The 17,839-nt window shown below is 40.0% G+C and overlaps 2 protein-coding genes and 2 long non-coding RNA genes across 4 annotated transcripts; 2 read left to right on the forward strand and 2 right to left on the reverse strand.

The window, feature by feature from the left end:
- Positions 1-519: 519 nt before the first annotated feature.
- Positions 520-3,858, reverse strand: LOC116619573. Its single transcript, XM_048724397.1, has 4 exons — positions 3,503-3,858; positions 3,298-3,371; positions 2,638-2,942; positions 520-1,946 (listed from the first exon to the last, which is right to left on the reverse strand). The coding sequence occupies exons 1-4, from the start codon at positions 3,739-3,741 to the stop codon at positions 1,659-1,661; spliced, it is 906 nt and encodes a 301-aa protein (XP_048580354.1). The 5' UTR covers positions 3,742-3,858; the 3' UTR covers positions 520-1,658.
- A 1,891-nt stretch (positions 3,859-5,749) lies between these two features.
- Positions 5,750-9,003, forward strand: LOC116619574. The gene is made up of 2 exons (XR_004296748.2): positions 5,750-6,345; positions 8,304-9,003. It is a non-coding gene; the product is annotated as an uncharacterized LOC116619574 (long non-coding RNA).
- A 2,198-nt stretch (positions 9,004-11,201) lies between these two features.
- On the forward strand, positions 11,202-12,811 carry LOC116619576. The gene is made up of 2 exons (XM_032384492.2): positions 11,202-11,248; positions 11,556-12,811. Exons 1-2 carry the CDS (start codon positions 11,202-11,204, stop codon positions 12,229-12,231), a joined length of 723 nt encoding a protein of 240 aa, XP_032240383.2. The 3' UTR covers positions 12,232-12,811.
- Positions 12,812-15,240: 2,429 nt separating this feature from the next.
- LOC125561013 lies at positions 15,241-17,834 on the reverse strand. Its single transcript, XR_007307011.1, has 2 exons — positions 17,524-17,834; positions 15,241-15,350 (listed from the first exon to the last, which is right to left on the reverse strand). It is a non-coding gene; the product is annotated as an uncharacterized LOC125561013 (long non-coding RNA).
- Between the last annotated feature and the right edge of the window lie 5 nt (positions 17,835-17,839).

Genomic DNA, 17,839 nt, shown 5'->3' on the forward strand with positions numbered 1-17,839 from the left:
TTGATTGTAAAAATTGTATGATTGGACAAATTGTTTCCACTTTTCTCCCATTTACTCTGACTGAAAATTTTCTACCAGAAAGAATCCAAATCATTAGAATTCTGTTGGAGTAAAATTGTTTAGAAGAAGAATGATAAGCTCATGAAAATGATTATTTTTTTCAAGACATATTGCATTATACATATGCTGTAAAAACATTTACAACATAACGTGTCCACTGCATTTCCTTGGGATTGAACATTTTACCAACAGGCTTGTGTATTTTGGGGGTTGCAAATTTCCATCCTTTTTGCGTGTATGACATTTTGAGCTTTTGGACCCTTCCATCATGTTTATAACTAAATACTCCCCCCCCCTCCCAACCCCCCCGGGCAATTAAGCTTCAAGGCATATAAATCCTAAGCCCATTCAGCCTTTCGGCTATCAAGTCGTAGCCCATTCATGCTCTATTGACAAATATTTAAATTTAAGAGTTATACAATAGATGGGCTGGTTGGTACAAGCCAAGCAAAAAAAAAATGTCTTCTATTTGTTTTATTTGATATTATGATTGATTTTATTTGATTTCTGTGTACCACATGCTTTTTGTGTGTAGGAGATGAGATGATTTAAGCTTATACCTCTATTAAGTCATTAGAACAAATATGAAATACTGTATGTGTCAAGTAATTTTCTGCAGTGGCTGATCCAGGTGTGGTTCTGTGGTCCAATCCTTTTTAAGCACAAAGCTATTGTAATAGTTTTCATAAATTGAAGCACCTTTGAAAAATTCTAGACCCCATTCAGCTTTTAACAGCGCCTGCACAAGGCAATTTGAATACTGAATGTTCATGATCGACCGACAAACTCGGACGGGCTGCATATATAACTTATATTGAGACTAAACACAACACACCGTAAGGCATGTACTTATGCATGCATTATGAGCTTCGGAGGACGCGACGAAAACCATTTGCAGTACTGAATAGTCAACTCCAGGGTCAAGAATCCATGCCTGCTTGTCCACCACTAAGTGTGCCTTCGAATTCCAGTATAATTACGCTTCCAAGCTGTAATTCAATCGTGATGACCATCATCCTCACCGTCATCTATTGACTTTAGCGAATTGGACTTTCCCACCGAACATAGCCATTCGAAATATAAATTTTTACCACATCTTTGCACCCAAAGGCTTTTCTACAAGTCTTGTTTTGATACGTCTAAAAACCCTACCAAAAAGCAGAAAGATTTTGTTTCATGCTCTTATTCTCGTCTCTCTATGGCCGCCATGTTTTCTTTACTTAGGTCCAGCGAGTGTTATGACGTCATCTTACAATTTGATCTGTGATTGGTTGTTTCAATGTTTTGATGCCTCGAATGTCAAAACAAAAAAGTGTTTCCAGAAAAGGAAATATTCTGAGCTGTCGATATTCGTATTCTACGCCAGATTTTCTATTATATCCCAGAAATGACCCACGGGGTGTTTACAGGACCTTTAAGCATCGAGTTCGAGTGCTGGGACGCCGAGGCACAGAAACCGAGATATAAAAGGAGCGTCCCTAAACTTGATTGCTGACTTATTCTACCATAAACTCGGCAGAGCTCTGCCAACGTTTTAAAAAACGTGAACATAAATTTAGAGACATGTTTATACCACGTCTCCATCGTTAGTCAAACTGCTAGTCCCCCCGCGCCATCAGAGTGGTGTAGTCCACGTTAACTGACATGTCCTGTCTCTTACGTAACGAGCGGAGGTAGTTGAAGGAAGCCTTGTGTTTCTCTGCTGTGATTCCAAGCATCTGGTAGACTGACGTGAGCCCCGCATTCCGTGCAGCCTCGACCTGGAGTTGCGCAGTCGCAGTAGCACGGCTCTTGGCGAGTGAGGCCTGGACCGAGGTATTCTGGAGGATAACTGCAGCCTCGTTGTCGATGTCTTTTATGAGTTTCTCGGTTTCTTTTCTGACAAGCTGTAGAGAAAATGCAAGCCATACATGAATATTTGTCAATTCGAAACGAAAAAAAAAAAAAAGCTCAGGTAGGAATTATAAAATGAATGAAATGTAAAAGGTTATTGGATAAAAAACGAACTGGAAACATTCCGGGAATCTTGGATTCAGTTTCGTCAGAACCATTGTGTAACAAAAGACGTTATTATTATCATTATTATTATATTTTATATTTTCATACACCTTTTTTTATATAAGAACCTTTTTTATAAGAACGCCCAAGCTTAGATTTCACTTAATTTTAAGAACATGCTAAAAACATGCCGAGGTTCAGATAGCAGATTTTTTTCTTTTTTAGTCCTGATGCGTTCTTAAATGCAGAATCAAATTGTACTCATAATAACAGCCTTATTATTGCTATTGATCATTAGAGTAATTCTCTTCTTAATAATTCATTGGGTATTATATTCTTATATACACTAAAATTTAAAAGCATCGTTAAGAACATATGCAGCCTTTAAATTTCCCAAAAATAAGAACGGCCAAGCCTCAACTGAAAATTAGACGTTCTTATAAAAAAAAGTGCATTATACAATCTATTTTTGCTTTCAATTTTTTCGAGGCCACAGATCGTTGTCTCCATAACTATTTTAAGTCGATCGTGCGGAAAAAAAGGGTACGACTACAATTATAGGGCACATATCTAACTTACTTTCTCCCTTTGAACAAACGTTTCTCTCTCCTCATTGGCTGTCTCGATCACCTGACTCAGATAACGACTCTTGACGTCATTGGGTATGAAGACCGAGAGGAGCTGGAATGAGCGAACCTCCAGGAATAATCCCTTGTCTGCACATGCGCATGTGTCACGTGGTTTGCACCCTGATTTGCATGTACCTCTTTGTTGACACCCTGCCCGGCAGCAGGTGCCCTCTAGGCGACTAACGAGCTTATCAAATAAGATCTTCTCCACTTTGACGCGAATGTACTCGTCTAAAGGGGGAAGAGCTGCTTCGCCTATGGTGAGCAGAAAAAGTTGCTTGTATGGAAATCATTTTATTGAACTTTGGGAATATCGAAAGTGCTTGTTTTAGGGTTCAGCTCAAATATGGTTCCATCTTCCAAAAAATGGTAGGAATAAACTGATATATGGTTATTTCATCCCCAATCTTCAAAATCTTGTCAAATCTAAGCATTTTGTTAAACTACGTAGAAGAGCAAGCCACCCCCCCCCCCTCCCCGCACATTAACACACACAGGACACACCACTTTCCCACTGTAAACCTGTAATTTCCGACAGCCCAGTGATATTACCCCCCGCCAAATGCCCCCTGCGCACATACAAGAATATCTTTACAACTTTCCTCCGTACCTTTAATTGCAGACACCTTCGTTCTTTCAATACCCACTGGCAGCAAAACAAGCGATACTTCGCCCTTTCCTGCACTTGAAACATACACGGGCATGCAACCGAACAAACCAGGCCCCTCAGTTCCTTTAATCGCCCAAAACACGAACAAACCACCACCCCCTCAATACCTTTAATCGCCGACAACCCTGTACTCTTCACCACAGGCTATGAGAACAAGTCGTATTCCTTGTGAAGCTCTCCGAGGTCCTCGGGAAGTAGGTAAAACTGAAAGGCGGCAGATAGTCTAACCTCTAGCTTGCCGCTAGTGAAAACTGCGAAAGTATCAAGCTGCACGAAGTGCAAATCTGCTTGGTACTTCTTGAAGGTGAAGTCTGGACCGATCATATACCTCCCGGCCGTGTAGGTCTTACTGTTGTCTACTTTACCGGTAGACTTGCGCTTCATCAAGCCGTACTGTGGAGGGTTACACGGAATATTACAACATTTTTAATCGAAGATGCGTGACCGAGCCGAAAAACACTAGCATGAAAAATACACAGTCTACGTGGCGCACACGCAAAGTTTCAGAGTTCGCTGATTCTAGGGGACTGGACCCAAGCTAATATAATAAAAGTACTTAATTTATCTTAATGTCTGAACGATTAAAAAAACAAACAGCGCCGCAAAATACATAATACCGTAGATTAACACAAATTAGTTAACATGGACTTTTAAAATTACGCTTACTTTTTTACGCTTGAAAATCATTTACCAGACCCAAACATGGCCGCAATCTAGCGTATCAGGTCTAGATAAACAAGAGTTATGCATATAACCTGATGCAAACAACCAGTTTCGATGGCATCGCGATAATATTTATAATAGGTCTACAGGATTGTTGGCATTAGGATCAAAATGCTTTAAATATCGTATGGGAATTCGGTACATTGGTAATGACAATACTTTAACTGATATTTAAGACTGATTATGACTAAGACCAATTTTTCTTCAGGGCAATCCAGGACCAGAACGTGTTTTGTCGTGAATCTCTCATAAGCTTTCATATGCTGGCTGTAATAGATAAGTGTTTATTTACCTCATAGTAAGTGACATAGGAGAAACTTAGCGGCAACAGAAGAACTAACAGGAAACAGCAAATGAATACAGCAAAGTATATAAGTTTTTTCACCATTCCTTTCCTTGCAATAGTGTCACTTGGAGATACTCGATCGGTCATCTACATCGCTCTCGCTTAACATTACCCCGAAGATAGATTTAGTGACTACGAAACGGAATTCTCTATTTGATTGACCTCCCAACAAAAGTTGGTTACAACAAAACAAGCCAATAACACTTTTAAAAATTCAAATCGTTAGTTGATTTATTTAACATTTTTTCCTTGGTTTTAATTCTAAAAAGAAGCGTTCTTTATAGCATTCGTTTTCTAGGCATGTGATCTTAGAATTGTTGCACACATCAAACGAGGTGGAAAATGTCCCCGGCCAAAAAAGCTTCGCTTATCATCATATCTGCATCCATCATTTTTGTTATCGCTCTAGTGGCGACCTCATTGAAGCGACTCGAAGAAGGTAAGGTAAGAACCTTAAAAGACGATAATCGTTCGATTAACATAATGTACCAATACCTTCATGGGGATTCCCAACCAATGGTAACAAGTTTTGGGATAGATAGATATATAATATTTTAATTCATACATAGGATTATTTTTAACTGGCGGACCGTTCGTTTTTTAGGACTCCATCCGGCTGCCTCTAGTGTCTAGTCAGTGCGAAAATGATATGGCGCCTGCAATTTAGTAACTGGGAAATTCGAGAGTTCCTAGATAAATTTTGGTAGAGTTCTGAAAAGTTCATTTTACAGTCAAGTGCCTCAATTTCCTTCCTGAGCAGAGGTTTCTGTTACAAAGCCTTTCCTGCCTTGTTTGCGAAATAGGAGACCGAGTTTCCCGCAGGCTAGCCGGGAAAATTAGATCCGAGGATCTAGTCTTTAGGATCCTTGAAAATAAATATACAGAAAAAAAATTCTCCTTAATTTAAAATATGCACTGGTGACCCAACTACGAAACGTTCTTTTCGTAGACTCTGTCGCAATATTATCAAGGTTTCACCATGTTCATAGTTCAAACAACATGAATGACTAAGTTCGACTAAATGCATCTGGTTTTATATTGTATGTAATGTATGAACACGAATACACCGCCATGATGGAGTAACACAGACTATTTAAACCATGTATAATGAGTAATACTAGGGCATCCCAAGGCCGACAAAAATCCCAGCGTTAATAGAAAGAGAAGAAAATGAAAACCTTCCAAAAAGACGCGTAGCTAGGATTTGTGGGAAGAGGGGGCAGTGATTTAGGGGGGGAGGGGGGGGCAGTTTTTTATAGTCTCCTACACAGTCGTTCTGACCTCTGTCACGCTATTCGCTTGCGTAGGAGTTTAGCTATTTATGGCAAAAAGATTTTTAACAATTTCCCATTTTTGTGGTCTATGTGGGTGCGCGCGCCCTTTAATACGCGTCTGCAAAGGGTACCTACCCTGGGTACCAGAGCCTCCAGACTTCTCTCCTCCAGTGACGCTGAACCAAAATGCCGCGACGAGCAAGACTGGAGGCTCTGGTACCCAGGGTAGCTAATACCATAAGGGAACGGAAATTCCACTCTCGGTTAGTTCGGTTCACATCGGTTCGAAAGAATGGCTCATTATAAAAGGATTTATAAGCTCTGATTTGCAACAAATTTCTCTCTCTATATATATAGGTAATGTGTTGTTTCTCTTTTCATAGTTGGTGTATGGTATGACCTGACAAAAACAGAACTAGGGTCGGATGTTCGAACGTCTGGGCTGCACCTCGGGACTCCAGGGTTCCAGTTCGTTAAGTTCCCCAGTGTCTTCAAGACCCTTATATTTAAAAATCTTACGTGTCTGAAAAAGGACGGTCTTGAAATTGAAATACGACAGCAGTTCCAGTACAGAGCAAGACCTAACGACTTGAGAAGTATAATCCAAGAATACCGCAGCCATGACAACTTCGTCACCATCTTAAGGTATATGCACAACGTATACAGCATACTTTATATTAGTAAAGGAATTTACGGCGGACAATATATTTCAATTGCCTACAATTAAGACCTACCCCCCCCCCCCAATACATACCTACAGTTCCAGAGAAGGAGAATATGAGCAAAAAGAGCTTTAATGCTTAGCACTTAAAAGTTTAAAAATGCTCAAAAAAAGTTTAACTTATAGTTCAAAAAGGCGTAAAGATACTATAACGTGCCATAAAGGTGTTCTTTATACAGCACATACTTCCCGTCCCCGTTCTAGACTTGGTGTTCTTACGTCTTGGAAACGTTGGAAACGTTGAAGAAAACGTCTAAAACATCATATCACAAGAGAGTCCATTTCGGAGTTCATTTCACGTCTGGCGTTTTTAGTCTCCTACCGTCGCCGTTCTATTTGCGTAAAGTCCCTGATAGAATCGAGCGCTTAGCTTAAAACGCATATTTTTCACAATCTTCTCACCGTCGCCCCCGTCTTGCTTGAGGTCCCTAATAGTCCCAATGGCAAGGGGCTGTTCGCCATGGCATTCTTTCGCTGCGCTTTCGGTTTTCAGGTGATGCAGAAACTCTAGTATGGGACTCCCCTTAGAAGGTCATCATATGGAATAACTAAATAGGCGTGGTCAACAGTAATTTCAACGCCTAAGAAATAGCGAAACAATGCATTTTTCAGCTGTACTCGTTAATCCTCTATGCACAAATAATATTCTGTTAGCAAATCAATTTATTTCTTGTCCACAAACAGCTTGAAACACGCTAAAGGGTAGCAGAGCCATAAAAGGCCCTTATGGATATCGGCAAGAACCTCTGGAACTGGCTTTTTCCGGATGCTTTCTTAAGCCCTTTTCCAGTCTGTTTCGCTGGCTTATGTAAGCTACTAGCCCTGGTTGGGTACAAGCCTTGTTTTGTTTGCTGTGTAGGTTACTAGCGACATCGGCCTTGTACGAACCTTGCAGCGAATTCACCACCGCCGAGTTCCAGAACAAGAGAGCTGTCTTTCAAGAACACGTGCGCACTCGGACCGCGCTGCGCTTTGACAACGTTAGCGCGGACCTCACAGACCTGCAAATAAGCAACATTAAAAGGCCCTCTTCGTACGAGTCTGCAATACGAGACAAGATACTGAAAAAAGGTTCGAACGATACGGCCCAAGGTACTAAAACAAAGTTTAAACAAAGTTCGAACGATACGAGCCAAGGTACTAAAACAAAGTTTAAACAAAGTTCGAACGATACGAGCCAAGGTACTAAAACAAAGTTTAAACAAAGTTCGAACGATACGAGCCAAGGTACTAAAACAAAGTTTAAACAAAGTTCGAACGATACGAGCCAAGGTACTAAAACAAAGTTTAAACAAAGTTCGAACGATACGAGCCAAGGTACTAAAACAAAGTTTAAACAAAGTTCGAACGATACGAGCCAAGGTACTTATACAAAGTTCGAACGATACGAGCCAAGGTACGCATCTTATTAAAGCGAGAATCGTAAAGTATAGTGAGACAGGGCCGTAGCAGGGGGTGGGGCACTGGGGGGAAATGACTAGTAGGGGCGTGGCTGTGCTCCCAATATTTTCATAGTGTTCCTGTTTTGCTACTGATTGGATAACATAAGAACCCTTATTAAATAAGCCATACTGTACTCATGATAGACGAATACCACAAAAGGGGTTAGATGAAAAGCAAATGTTACGGATGAGTAAGAGGGGCGTGGCTGAATGAGTAGGGGGTGTGACTGAATGAGTAGGAGGGGTGTGGCTGAATGAGTAGGAGGGGCGTGGCTGAATGAGAAGGAGGGGCGTGGCTGAATGAGTAGGAGGGGCGCATGACACTTGCATGCTGGGGTTGGTGAGTGTTACACGCTTTTTAGCACCATAACAGAGGCTTTTATGAAAAGAAAAAAACTAAGTCGACGTTGTATTTTAACGCTTTTTGTTTATTACAACAGGAGACAGCTAAAGAAAACATCAAGCTTGCAGAAACCCAGAGACCACGCCTTTTGATCCAAGCGAACACCCGTAAGCAAGAGGCTATCAGCGCGGCCGACATCAACATGCGGAAAGCCGACGCGGATGTCAGCATCATCCTGGCCACAGCACAAGCCAAGGCGTCTGAGATCGCGGCGGCGTTCGAGTCAGAGGCCGCGGCGTATGAGGGCGTAATGCAGACGCAAAACTTGACTGTAGACGGGCTACTCTCGTATTTGAGCGTACGGGTGGTGGCCGAGTCCAAGAGTGTAAACGTCGCTCTGAAGGCACCGGCACAGACGCAGTATACGTATCCATAGCAACAATGATCACGTGATTTATCCTGTGCAGGTCACGCGCTTAAACATGTGAAGGGCACCTGCTCAGACGTATACGTACCAACGCAATAGCAACCATACACATGTGAGACTATGATCATGTATTGTTACTTATCAAGCATGCGTAGGGCACAGCTCTGATCCACACTACTGTACAGCATTTTTATACCTGTCTGGTGTAAACGCGTTGGATTGTGCATATGGCTTGGACAAATGATTTTAATTTTATTGAATAAAACTGGCAACGTACGACATAAAAGAGGATAGGAGGTCAACGCGCCATGCCATGCCTTGTTAGGTCACAATGGTTGTACGTCAAAGAAATTAAAGTGTTTTAAGTCCTCCCCGTCCCCTCGTATTTACTACACTGGAATTTCTTAATGTTGCTAAAGGGGTGAGTAGGGGGCAAGTTTGATATCGGGCGCTTTTGAGGCATTCTGCTAACGCATTCTTATTTTTTTGGGAGATGCTCTGAGAAAAACGTTGCGTTACTTCCTCCAGTAAGATATATAATGATCCCAAGTAAGGAAAACGGGCAGACCGTGGACTTTTTCTATGCCTTTTAGCCAAGGTTTGTTATCCACTTTCTTTTTCTAAAGATTTTTTCATAAAATCATTTTGTTCTTGATCATTTCTTTACCGACTGTCAACATAACTTGGAGGGGTAAAAAGGGAAACTGGATTCGTCGTTTTTTTAACTGGGAAAGAGATTTTAATACCCTGGAGCGGGAACGGGATTTGGGGGTCAACAAAGGCCTGAAATACGTGATTAAAAAATAAATAAGCGGGCCTGTCAGGGCCCTTGTCAAATATGAAACTGCTCGTGGGTGGTGCCATCGCCTGTTTAGAATCTTTCGCTAGAAGGATTAAGTCGCGTCCATACCGCCAAAAGGACACACTACCCGTGGCCGGATGGTGCGCCATACGGTCACCTGGGGACATGAATGCATATGGTCTCTCTTATAAGATGGGGAACAAATTTGACCCACAAGTTGGTTTGAGTATCATATTTCGAGAAATCGTAACATTTATCAATTGGTGTGATCGAGTGACTTAGTATCCTTATCCTTTTTGTGGTTTCAAGTATGGATTTATTTCCGTTTATGATCTACGGTGTATACCGTCTAAAGATAACGTCTATTAATAAGAAATTGATCGATAACAGAAGCACTGAAGCCATTAATTTAATACTTCGCCTATTCCTTCCTCAAGAGTTCACGAAAAAATTTTTATACTTTTGAAAGTATTCGCAAAATAATCTCCTTTGCACTTTTCTGTACAAAAATGGGGTATATGTTGACATATTTTCCACGTAGTAAGTCAAGATCGACAAAGAAGTGCTTTAATTCAGGGAAAAAAAATCTTAAATAAACAACCTGCCCACAGGTATTCCTATCAATCGTCGATGCAACATATGAGGGACTTTTATTAAGCCACATACCTTGAACTGATTAATTTATTGGCTTTAAAATAGCCTTTCTATTGCTGTTGTCGTTGTTTGTTGGCGTAGATGGCACCCTAGTGTCTAGTGTGTTATCGGCTGAATGGGCGGTCCCCTTTAACTTGCTTCCTTATCAAAACACTCTCGAGCCGCAAAAAGCCATTTCCACACTCTAGCGTGGAAAGTTCAGATTCATTGGATTCTGTTAGCGATTGTAATCTGTATTTAATCATTTGTTTATACAAAAACATATCGGGATGAGCTTGGTATCACGCGTAAATCCCATTATACGTCAACGAGCACCTCCAATAGCAGAGAGGCTTAGAGTGCATCCAGGTATCATAGGCTTGACGGCTCGTTAAAATGCTTGATCCGATAGGAACACTTTAGACGACTCTATTTTCCACCTCCCTAAGCACTCATTCAGTAGTTTTTAAATTCTTGAGTCTGTTTACGGTAATATCGGGCGAGTTTTGTGTTGCAGAATTTTCAAATTCTTTGATGGTGAGACTTGGCGCAACGTCACCCACCCCTCTCCCCAAAAAGTATACAAGTTGTATACATGGATATAGCTAGTCCAAGGACTCTATTTACAAGGACGAGAAGACTTCGTATTACCGAGAAGAGGATGAGTTTTAGTTCGATTCTAAGATTTGACCTTCAGAACTGAACTTAACTGAAATGTGAAGTTCATCTTCTTTTTTACTATCAGAGATGATTTTCACTCACTACTATCTGCTCCAGTATTGATATATTTCACAGTATTTAATCCCTTAGTCATTCATTCCATTAAAATACTACCACTTTTAATGTACTGGCCTTTTGTGACCTGAATTGTTATCTAGAAGGGGAAGGTACTCGTAACAAAAAGTGCTTTAGTTCAAATGTTACACGATAAATTGACGTAACGCATAATTTATCGAAATGCTACACCATTATTGGCTTCTTTGGGATAAATCGCACAACTGTACACCGGACAGGTATAAGTAAGACTCAGATACATTCAGATGGATTCGTGTAACTTATATATCGTACTGTGCCCTAAAATCGAAAACGTCTGATCAGTTTTGGGTTTTGTAGATTTCTCATCGCGAATTACGATGACGACTCCCAGGAATAAGGGAAGTGGAATTCCAGCTCTGGCGAAGTACTTAACCAGATCCTTATCTCAATCCGGAGCTGCCATTTCGACACACAGCAGGATCTCCTAATTTGTTGTTTACAGCTCTAATGATTCTGATAGAAGATTTAGGGCTTAACTTTTCGAGGGGAAGCTTAAAGTCAGATATACGGGGGAGGACTCAATAGTCGCTGGATCGATACGCTCAATTAAGAATCGTTCTCTAGGATCTTTGCGTCTTGCAGGCTATTCTTGTAACATGGGTATTATCGCAGATACGGCTCTAAGCTTTTATGTTCTTAAGATAACTGATAAGTAGGGGTGTTATCTCCAGACTCCATTTCATTGGGGCCGGCAGAGCACTTGGGTATCAGTTAGAACTGGGAGAAGGGAGTAAGAGTGATTCCCGCAAGGAGAGGAAAAACATGCCAGAGTGCATCTCTACCGATGACAGAGAGTTTGAGTCGACTAGGAAGAAGAGGCGACGTACGGCAAGGCTGACGGGGGTCAGTAAGCTACGGAAAGCTGCAAACGCTCGGGAGAGGGCAAGAGTCAAGACGCTTAACGAACGAATTGTACAACTCAAAGACATACTACCGATGTCGGATAAGGCTGTCAAACCTACTAAGACAGACATCATATGGATGGCTGCGGAATACATTGCCGATCTTCGAGAGATGCTTCGCTCCGCTGATACGCGTGTGGGACAAGAAGAATATTGGAGTATCGAGAACAATAGCAGCGCTGAAGAATCAGCTCACTTAGGACCCTCCCTGGTGAGGTCAGTGAATGTACTTTCCCCGGTAGGGTCAGTGGAAGGGCTTTCCGCAGTGCGGTCAGCTGATGAATTGTCCCCGAGTGAGTCAGCTGAAGAATCAACGGCAGACCTCGAGTCGCTAATGAATATTGATATCGAAGATCTTATAACACTAAGAGAGGACCAGTGGGTGTTGTTTGGTGAGCAGCAATTCTACTGCTGTGAAAACTTTGGAAATATTTGCCCTAATTAGTGACTGTACAAAACGATAGGCATTACAAACTGCACGCCGGACATTCGCAGCTTCTCATAATTTCACCCATTTAACACTATTACCTATTGCTTGATGAAAATAGTTCCATCCAAGGACTGATATTTTCGTGTGACTTTAAAATGTCTATGTGTCAATTTGACTTCAAGAGATTTAGATAGAAAATTACATAACCGGCTCATGTTCAAAATTATGAAGTGGTGTACAAGGTTAGATTCGTAAGATTTTTTAGTCATAATGATAGATGATGACACACCTATTATTTATGTATATCGTTTCTGAAATACTTTTTGACGAGTCTCCCGTACTTAAAACTCGATAGTATAAGACAAACCTTATAGCGCTTCTGTTCAACCCAAACGCAGTTAAATTGCATGAATAAATATGAGATAGCGCATTTCAATTATAAGTGTGCTGATTTATCTTATCATCTCCTGTGTGACATATTAAGATCACCATTTTATGATCTTAGGCCCTTCTCCCATTGTGCTGCAAAAACGCCTATTCACCTCTGCTCTGTGCTTCTATCATTATCTCCTTTCCAGCTGAAACTTGTTAACATATCTTTTCATACCACCAATCTGAAAACTTAGTAGGGGGGGGGGGGGGACTTTAACACGAATTAAAATTCGTAAATTCAGCGATGGAAAGTAATAAAACCAAAACTGCAAAAGACAAAAAAAAAGGAAGAAGCCAAACTTTAGGGGATAACGTATTTCACTGCTAGACAAAGGAAAGTCATGAAAGTGCAAGCAGAAGGCGCACCATATTCATTTATCTATTTTGAAGGAGGTCTGGGGTTGTCCTCAGAAAAAAAAATTGAAATTCCAGACTCCAATTAGGCTCGGGATTTGGCCAGAATATCTGTTTAAAAAATAAGGCCCTCCCCTAAACCCTGTTATCAAAATTTGAGGCCCTCCCCCAAATCGACGCTCAAAAAAATGCAACCCTCCTCCTAAACATAGCACCCCCCCCCCCCCCCCCCCTCGTTACTGGGAACCTGTGGTAGCCCAGTCATAAAATGCAACTGTTTTTTTTTTTCTGTCGTCTCGCGATTTGCACAATGCAATTCCCGAGAACCCTTGCGCCATAGGCGATACTTCTTATTCATTGCTTACCTGGACCACTTGAGAAACGTGCACCGTCAATATGATCGATGCTGTCATATATCTGATAGCTTATTAAATAATGACCCTTCCCTAAAAGTAAATGGGTGTTAGGATAAAACTGGTTGTTAACTAAAGTCATTATTATGAACAATATAATTGCCTCCATTGTTTATAGCATTTACTATTTTACTTGTAATCACAAAGTAAACAACAAGAATATTTATGCGTTTATATTGTTTAGACAAAAATATTTTGGTGCCAAATGAAAGTGCCATAATATGGAATATCTGGATGTATATCAGGATATTAAATTAGTTGCAGACTAGTACCATCATGTATTTAATATCCTATTCCTTATACACCAAATGCTATCTCTTTGGGGGTAGAGGGCATAGGCAAGCAAAGAGAACAAAGTCAAAGTAGAGCTGGAGCCATTATAGAATTTGAGAAAAATTGAAAGTATGTTTGCCTGTAATGTTAGGTATCTCTATATCTTAAAATTGCTGTGACAACCCCTCAATGTGCTATCCCTTATGGGTAAATTTGCGTTTAACTAAAAAAATATATATATTTATACTATCTACCAAGTTATCAACCAAGCTACCGTAACTCGAAAAGACAACAACACCTCGGAAACATACGTCGGGCTCACTGAAAACAGCTTCAAGACCAGGTACAGAAACCACACCGCATCATTCCGACACGCCAAACACAGAAACTCCACCGAACTCAGCAAACACGTCTGGACTCTCAAGGACAACATGATTGAGTACTTTATTTCATGGCGCATTCTTTCTTCCCACTCCGCCTACAACAGTACCACTAAGCGTTGCAACCTCTGCCTCAAGGAAAAGCTGACGATCATCTGCCAACCCAAACTATCAACTCTAAATAAACGCAATGAACTCGTGTCCTCGTGCCGCCACAGAAACAAAGCCCTGCTACGAAACAATTAGAACTGTTAATCCCGTCACCGTTAAATTTTCGCGCTATCAATTTTTCACACGTTCCGCCCTGCATATTTATGTAACTCGCTATTGTTCCTCTCGCCGCCTTAGCTAAAACTATCAGTCTATTATTATGTAAATTTCAATGTTAATAGTATATATACGATGGTAGGAATATTCTCATTAAATCCCCTGATGAGTGGGCAACCACGAAACAGACCTGTAGGGAAACCTATGTAGTTTGTATTTTTCTCAAACCAACACTATACACCGCTCTACTTTCGAGTATTGAGCACTTTCTATGAAAGCCTTCAACCATCATTTTATTTATACTATCATATAGTTAAGGAAAAAAACAGTCAAATGGGAAGGCTATAGAATGTCCACATGAATTTAGAATATGTTTAACAACATATAAACACTACCAATAGAATTATATAGTTTTTATTGCAACTTTCTCATAGAAGTAATGACATCCATAAAAGTAATGACATTCAATAAGAGATAGAGGTTTCATCTTAGAAAGAAACAAATAAAACAATAACAAAATTGAAGTTAAGCATTTGTTATTATTAGCAACAAAGGGCTACATTTATAATTGGTATTTCGAGTTTCATAAAGTTTGTGAAGGACACAATGTTTATCAAGTAATCAAGACATGATTTAAACCTTGGGTATGAGTAGACAAAGTAGTAAATTAAGATAACCTCCAGTTCATTCTTAAGCACCACAGTTATCCCCAGTAAAAAATGATATTGGCTGAGTACTTAAACATAATCAGAAGTATAGCAAAACTTCTCTGCTAGGTCAACCCTCAATACAATAGGGTTGCGCAGGGCAGAATCAAGAACTTTGTAAGTTGCAGCTTTCCCCTCATGTCTTTGCCAAGCTGTTAGCATCTTGTTACTCTTTTCTTTCAGTTTACTTTCATCTTCATCTATCATGTCCAGTTCAGAATCTTTCAACCTGAGAACCCTTCCTAATGCCTTCCATCTTTTTCCAATCTCTACTGCAAGATTATGCAAATCTTCATCTTTGACGACTCCTGTTTTAAGGTGCATTAAATTCTATCAAACAAAATTGAAAAGATTTCTCAGTACAAGGGTAGCGGATAAACTGGATAAATCAACACAACTTGGAAAAAAAGCTTGTGACTTTGGTAAAATACAATAATGTGAAAAAACCCAAGAGAGCCAATTCAATTGAATACAGAGAATGCATGAATCACAAAAATGTGGGTGAGTTGACAGCTCTGCTACTTACTGAAACTCCATAGAAAACAACAAATTTTCCAGGACACCAAGGAAGCCTTATTTAAGATGGGCTTGATAAAATTCATTATAATAAACAAAATTAAGTAAATTAAATTTTAATTCATTAATGCATTTAAAAATACTTTTGATTTCTGCAGTGACTATTTGTACAGATCCACACCCTGGCTTCAGTAGAATATGCTTTTCCTTTTTGTTCTTTAAGAGGTTGTTAGATTGTTATCAGAGAGCTCCCGCCCTCCCCCTCCCTCCCCCTGGAAGAAATAGGTCCACTTTTTTGGGGTTTCGCACCCACCCCCCCCAAGAAAAATCCTGGGTACGGGCCTGTGGTTGTAATGTTTAGTTTTGCCTGGGTAGAGGATAATTGTCTCCTAACATGAAGGACTATATAAGATAGCTTTACTGTAAAAAGATGCATTTTTCAAGGCAAGCAATCTTTCAAGCAATATGAAACTAACATCTACAGGTTTTTTATCTCCGAATTTGTGGAAATAGCTAACATTCGTGAAAGAGAAGTGAATTCTTCCTATTTCTGTGAATTTTGGGATTTCAAACAAGTAGCTAATAAATTCAGGAAGATTTCTTGCCTTTGGGGATGGTCTTTTTTTACGGTATAGAAGTCAGATTTGCTGAAATTACTTACAACTCATTACTTCGAGAATGTCTGTACAAATAGAAAGTATTACAGTCGTGCACGTCAGACCATTGGTAAGTTTTTGACGAGTTTGATGACTTACGCCTGGATCTTTATTGATTTAGGTAACTCAGGTAATTCAAACCCGTAAAGTATCTTTTGATCATGCAACATGAATGCAGATAAAAACTTTCTTAAGCTCTACTCATTTGCATAATACTTTTTTTTTTCGATCCGCAGCCTGAAATTTTATTTAATATTTAAACTTTTTGTCAACAGCAAACGACCAGCTTTGCCTAAATCAAAATGGCGGAATTTACGACAATGGTCGTTGTTTGCCAATTCTTCACAGAGAACGAATTTTAGATCTTTTCCATGAAGGTTATAGCGAGAAAGCAATAGCAGTTCATAGTTCATGTCAGCCGAATGTTCCTTCAAAAAGTTATCAAATGCTATAATGAAGCAAATACTTTTGTCAGTGCACCAAAAGTTTGCCCACCACCGAAGAAAATTGATGTTGCAGCTTCACAATATATTGAAGTAGAGAGGCTGATGATAAGGCAAATGTTACTTGTACTGCCACCATGCTTACTCACCAAAAAGAAGGAGTTTGTAGAAAGGCCTGTCTTTTATAATGGATATAAAGCAACATGTTTGGCTGTGAGAAACCACGGAAAAATTATCAAACTCGTCAAAATCCTGTCAAAAACTTTATGCACGGTTCGACACGCACGACTGTAAGGCTTATTCACACAGACCTTTATTTTTTGTTCATGAATTTTCACTTTCCGCAAATTTTGAGATTCAAAACGAGTAGCTATTAATTCATGAAGATGGATTGATTAGAAATATGCATCTTTTCACGGTATAGTTATCTTATGTTCTTTACGCGGGAGAGACTGTAGACTTGGAGAGACGATTGTAGTCGACGATCGTACCTCGTGTCGCCCCAGCGCTCTATGTTTCTAAACAACTGAGAATAATGAAAGTTGGAGAAATAAGTGTTACCTCGATAAAAATAAGAATTATTAAAATGTCTGTACGAAAAGCATTTTCTAGTCGGAATACTGATCCGTACGATCCGTACTGCGTTTGATTTACGGAAGCCAGAATCGAATCTGTCGATATGGAGTAGATCGCAGGAGTGTGCCTTGCAGTGCAAATCGCGGCACCGATAAAATAATAAGTACTGTAGGTGAGCTTTAGATAACACATCATTCGGCGACTCGAATTTACAACTAGATTCTTCTACTTTTGAGGCATTTTGATCTGCATATCAGTTAAGATTTGGCTATTAGATATGAGAAACCTACCTTAATGACAGAATACCGTTTAAAAAAGTTAAGGTTATTGGCTTTTTCTGTCTTGCCGAAGAAGGAACACCACACACGATGTATTATTGTGCTTCGTCCACCATTTTGGAAAACAATGCATTCTGGGTAGGCCTTCGGGCTCGACTATGCCACAGGAATCCCAATAAAGAAATGGCAATCTAAAAAAGTACCATTTGAAAAAATAAATTGAAATAATAAAGGCAGTGATAAAAAAATGTATGAATGGATGGTAATTCCAAAAGAAGTTACTACGTTTCAGTTCTCCAAACAAAAAAAGTAAAGAGATGAAATCAGA

The sequence above is a fragment of the Nematostella vectensis genome, chromosome 2, assembly GCF_932526225.1.
Source record: "Nematostella vectensis chromosome 2, jaNemVect1.1, whole genome shotgun sequence".
Classification (NCBI taxonomy): Eukaryota; Metazoa; Cnidaria; class Anthozoa; order Actiniaria; family Edwardsiidae; genus Nematostella; species Nematostella vectensis.

What these genes read in the sequence shown, in the direction of transcription:
- LOC116619573 (XM_048724397.1), bottom strand. Translation starts at nt 3,741, where the DNA reads ATGAAGCGCAAGTCTACCGGTAAAGTAGACAACAGTAAGACCTACACG. An exon ending in GAATACGACTTGTTCTCATA is followed by an intron (nt 3,372 to 3,502) that starts GCCTGTGGTGAA and finishes GTATGTTTCAAG; the next exon opens with TGCAGGAAAGGGCGAAGTAT. An exon ending in GAAGGTGTCTGCAATTAAAG is followed by an intron (nt 2,943 to 3,297) that starts GTACGGAGGAAA and finishes TGCTCACCATAG; the next exon opens with GCGAAGCAGCTCTTCCCCCT.
- LOC116619576 (XM_032384492.2), top strand. Translation starts at nt 11,202, where the DNA reads ATGACGACTCCCAGGAATAAGGGAAGTGGAATTCCAGCTCTGGCGAA. An exon ending in GGAATTCCAGCTCTGGCGAA is followed by an intron (nt 11,249 to 11,555) that starts GTACTTAACCAG and finishes TGTTATCTCCAG; the next exon opens with ACTCCATTTCATTGGGGCCG.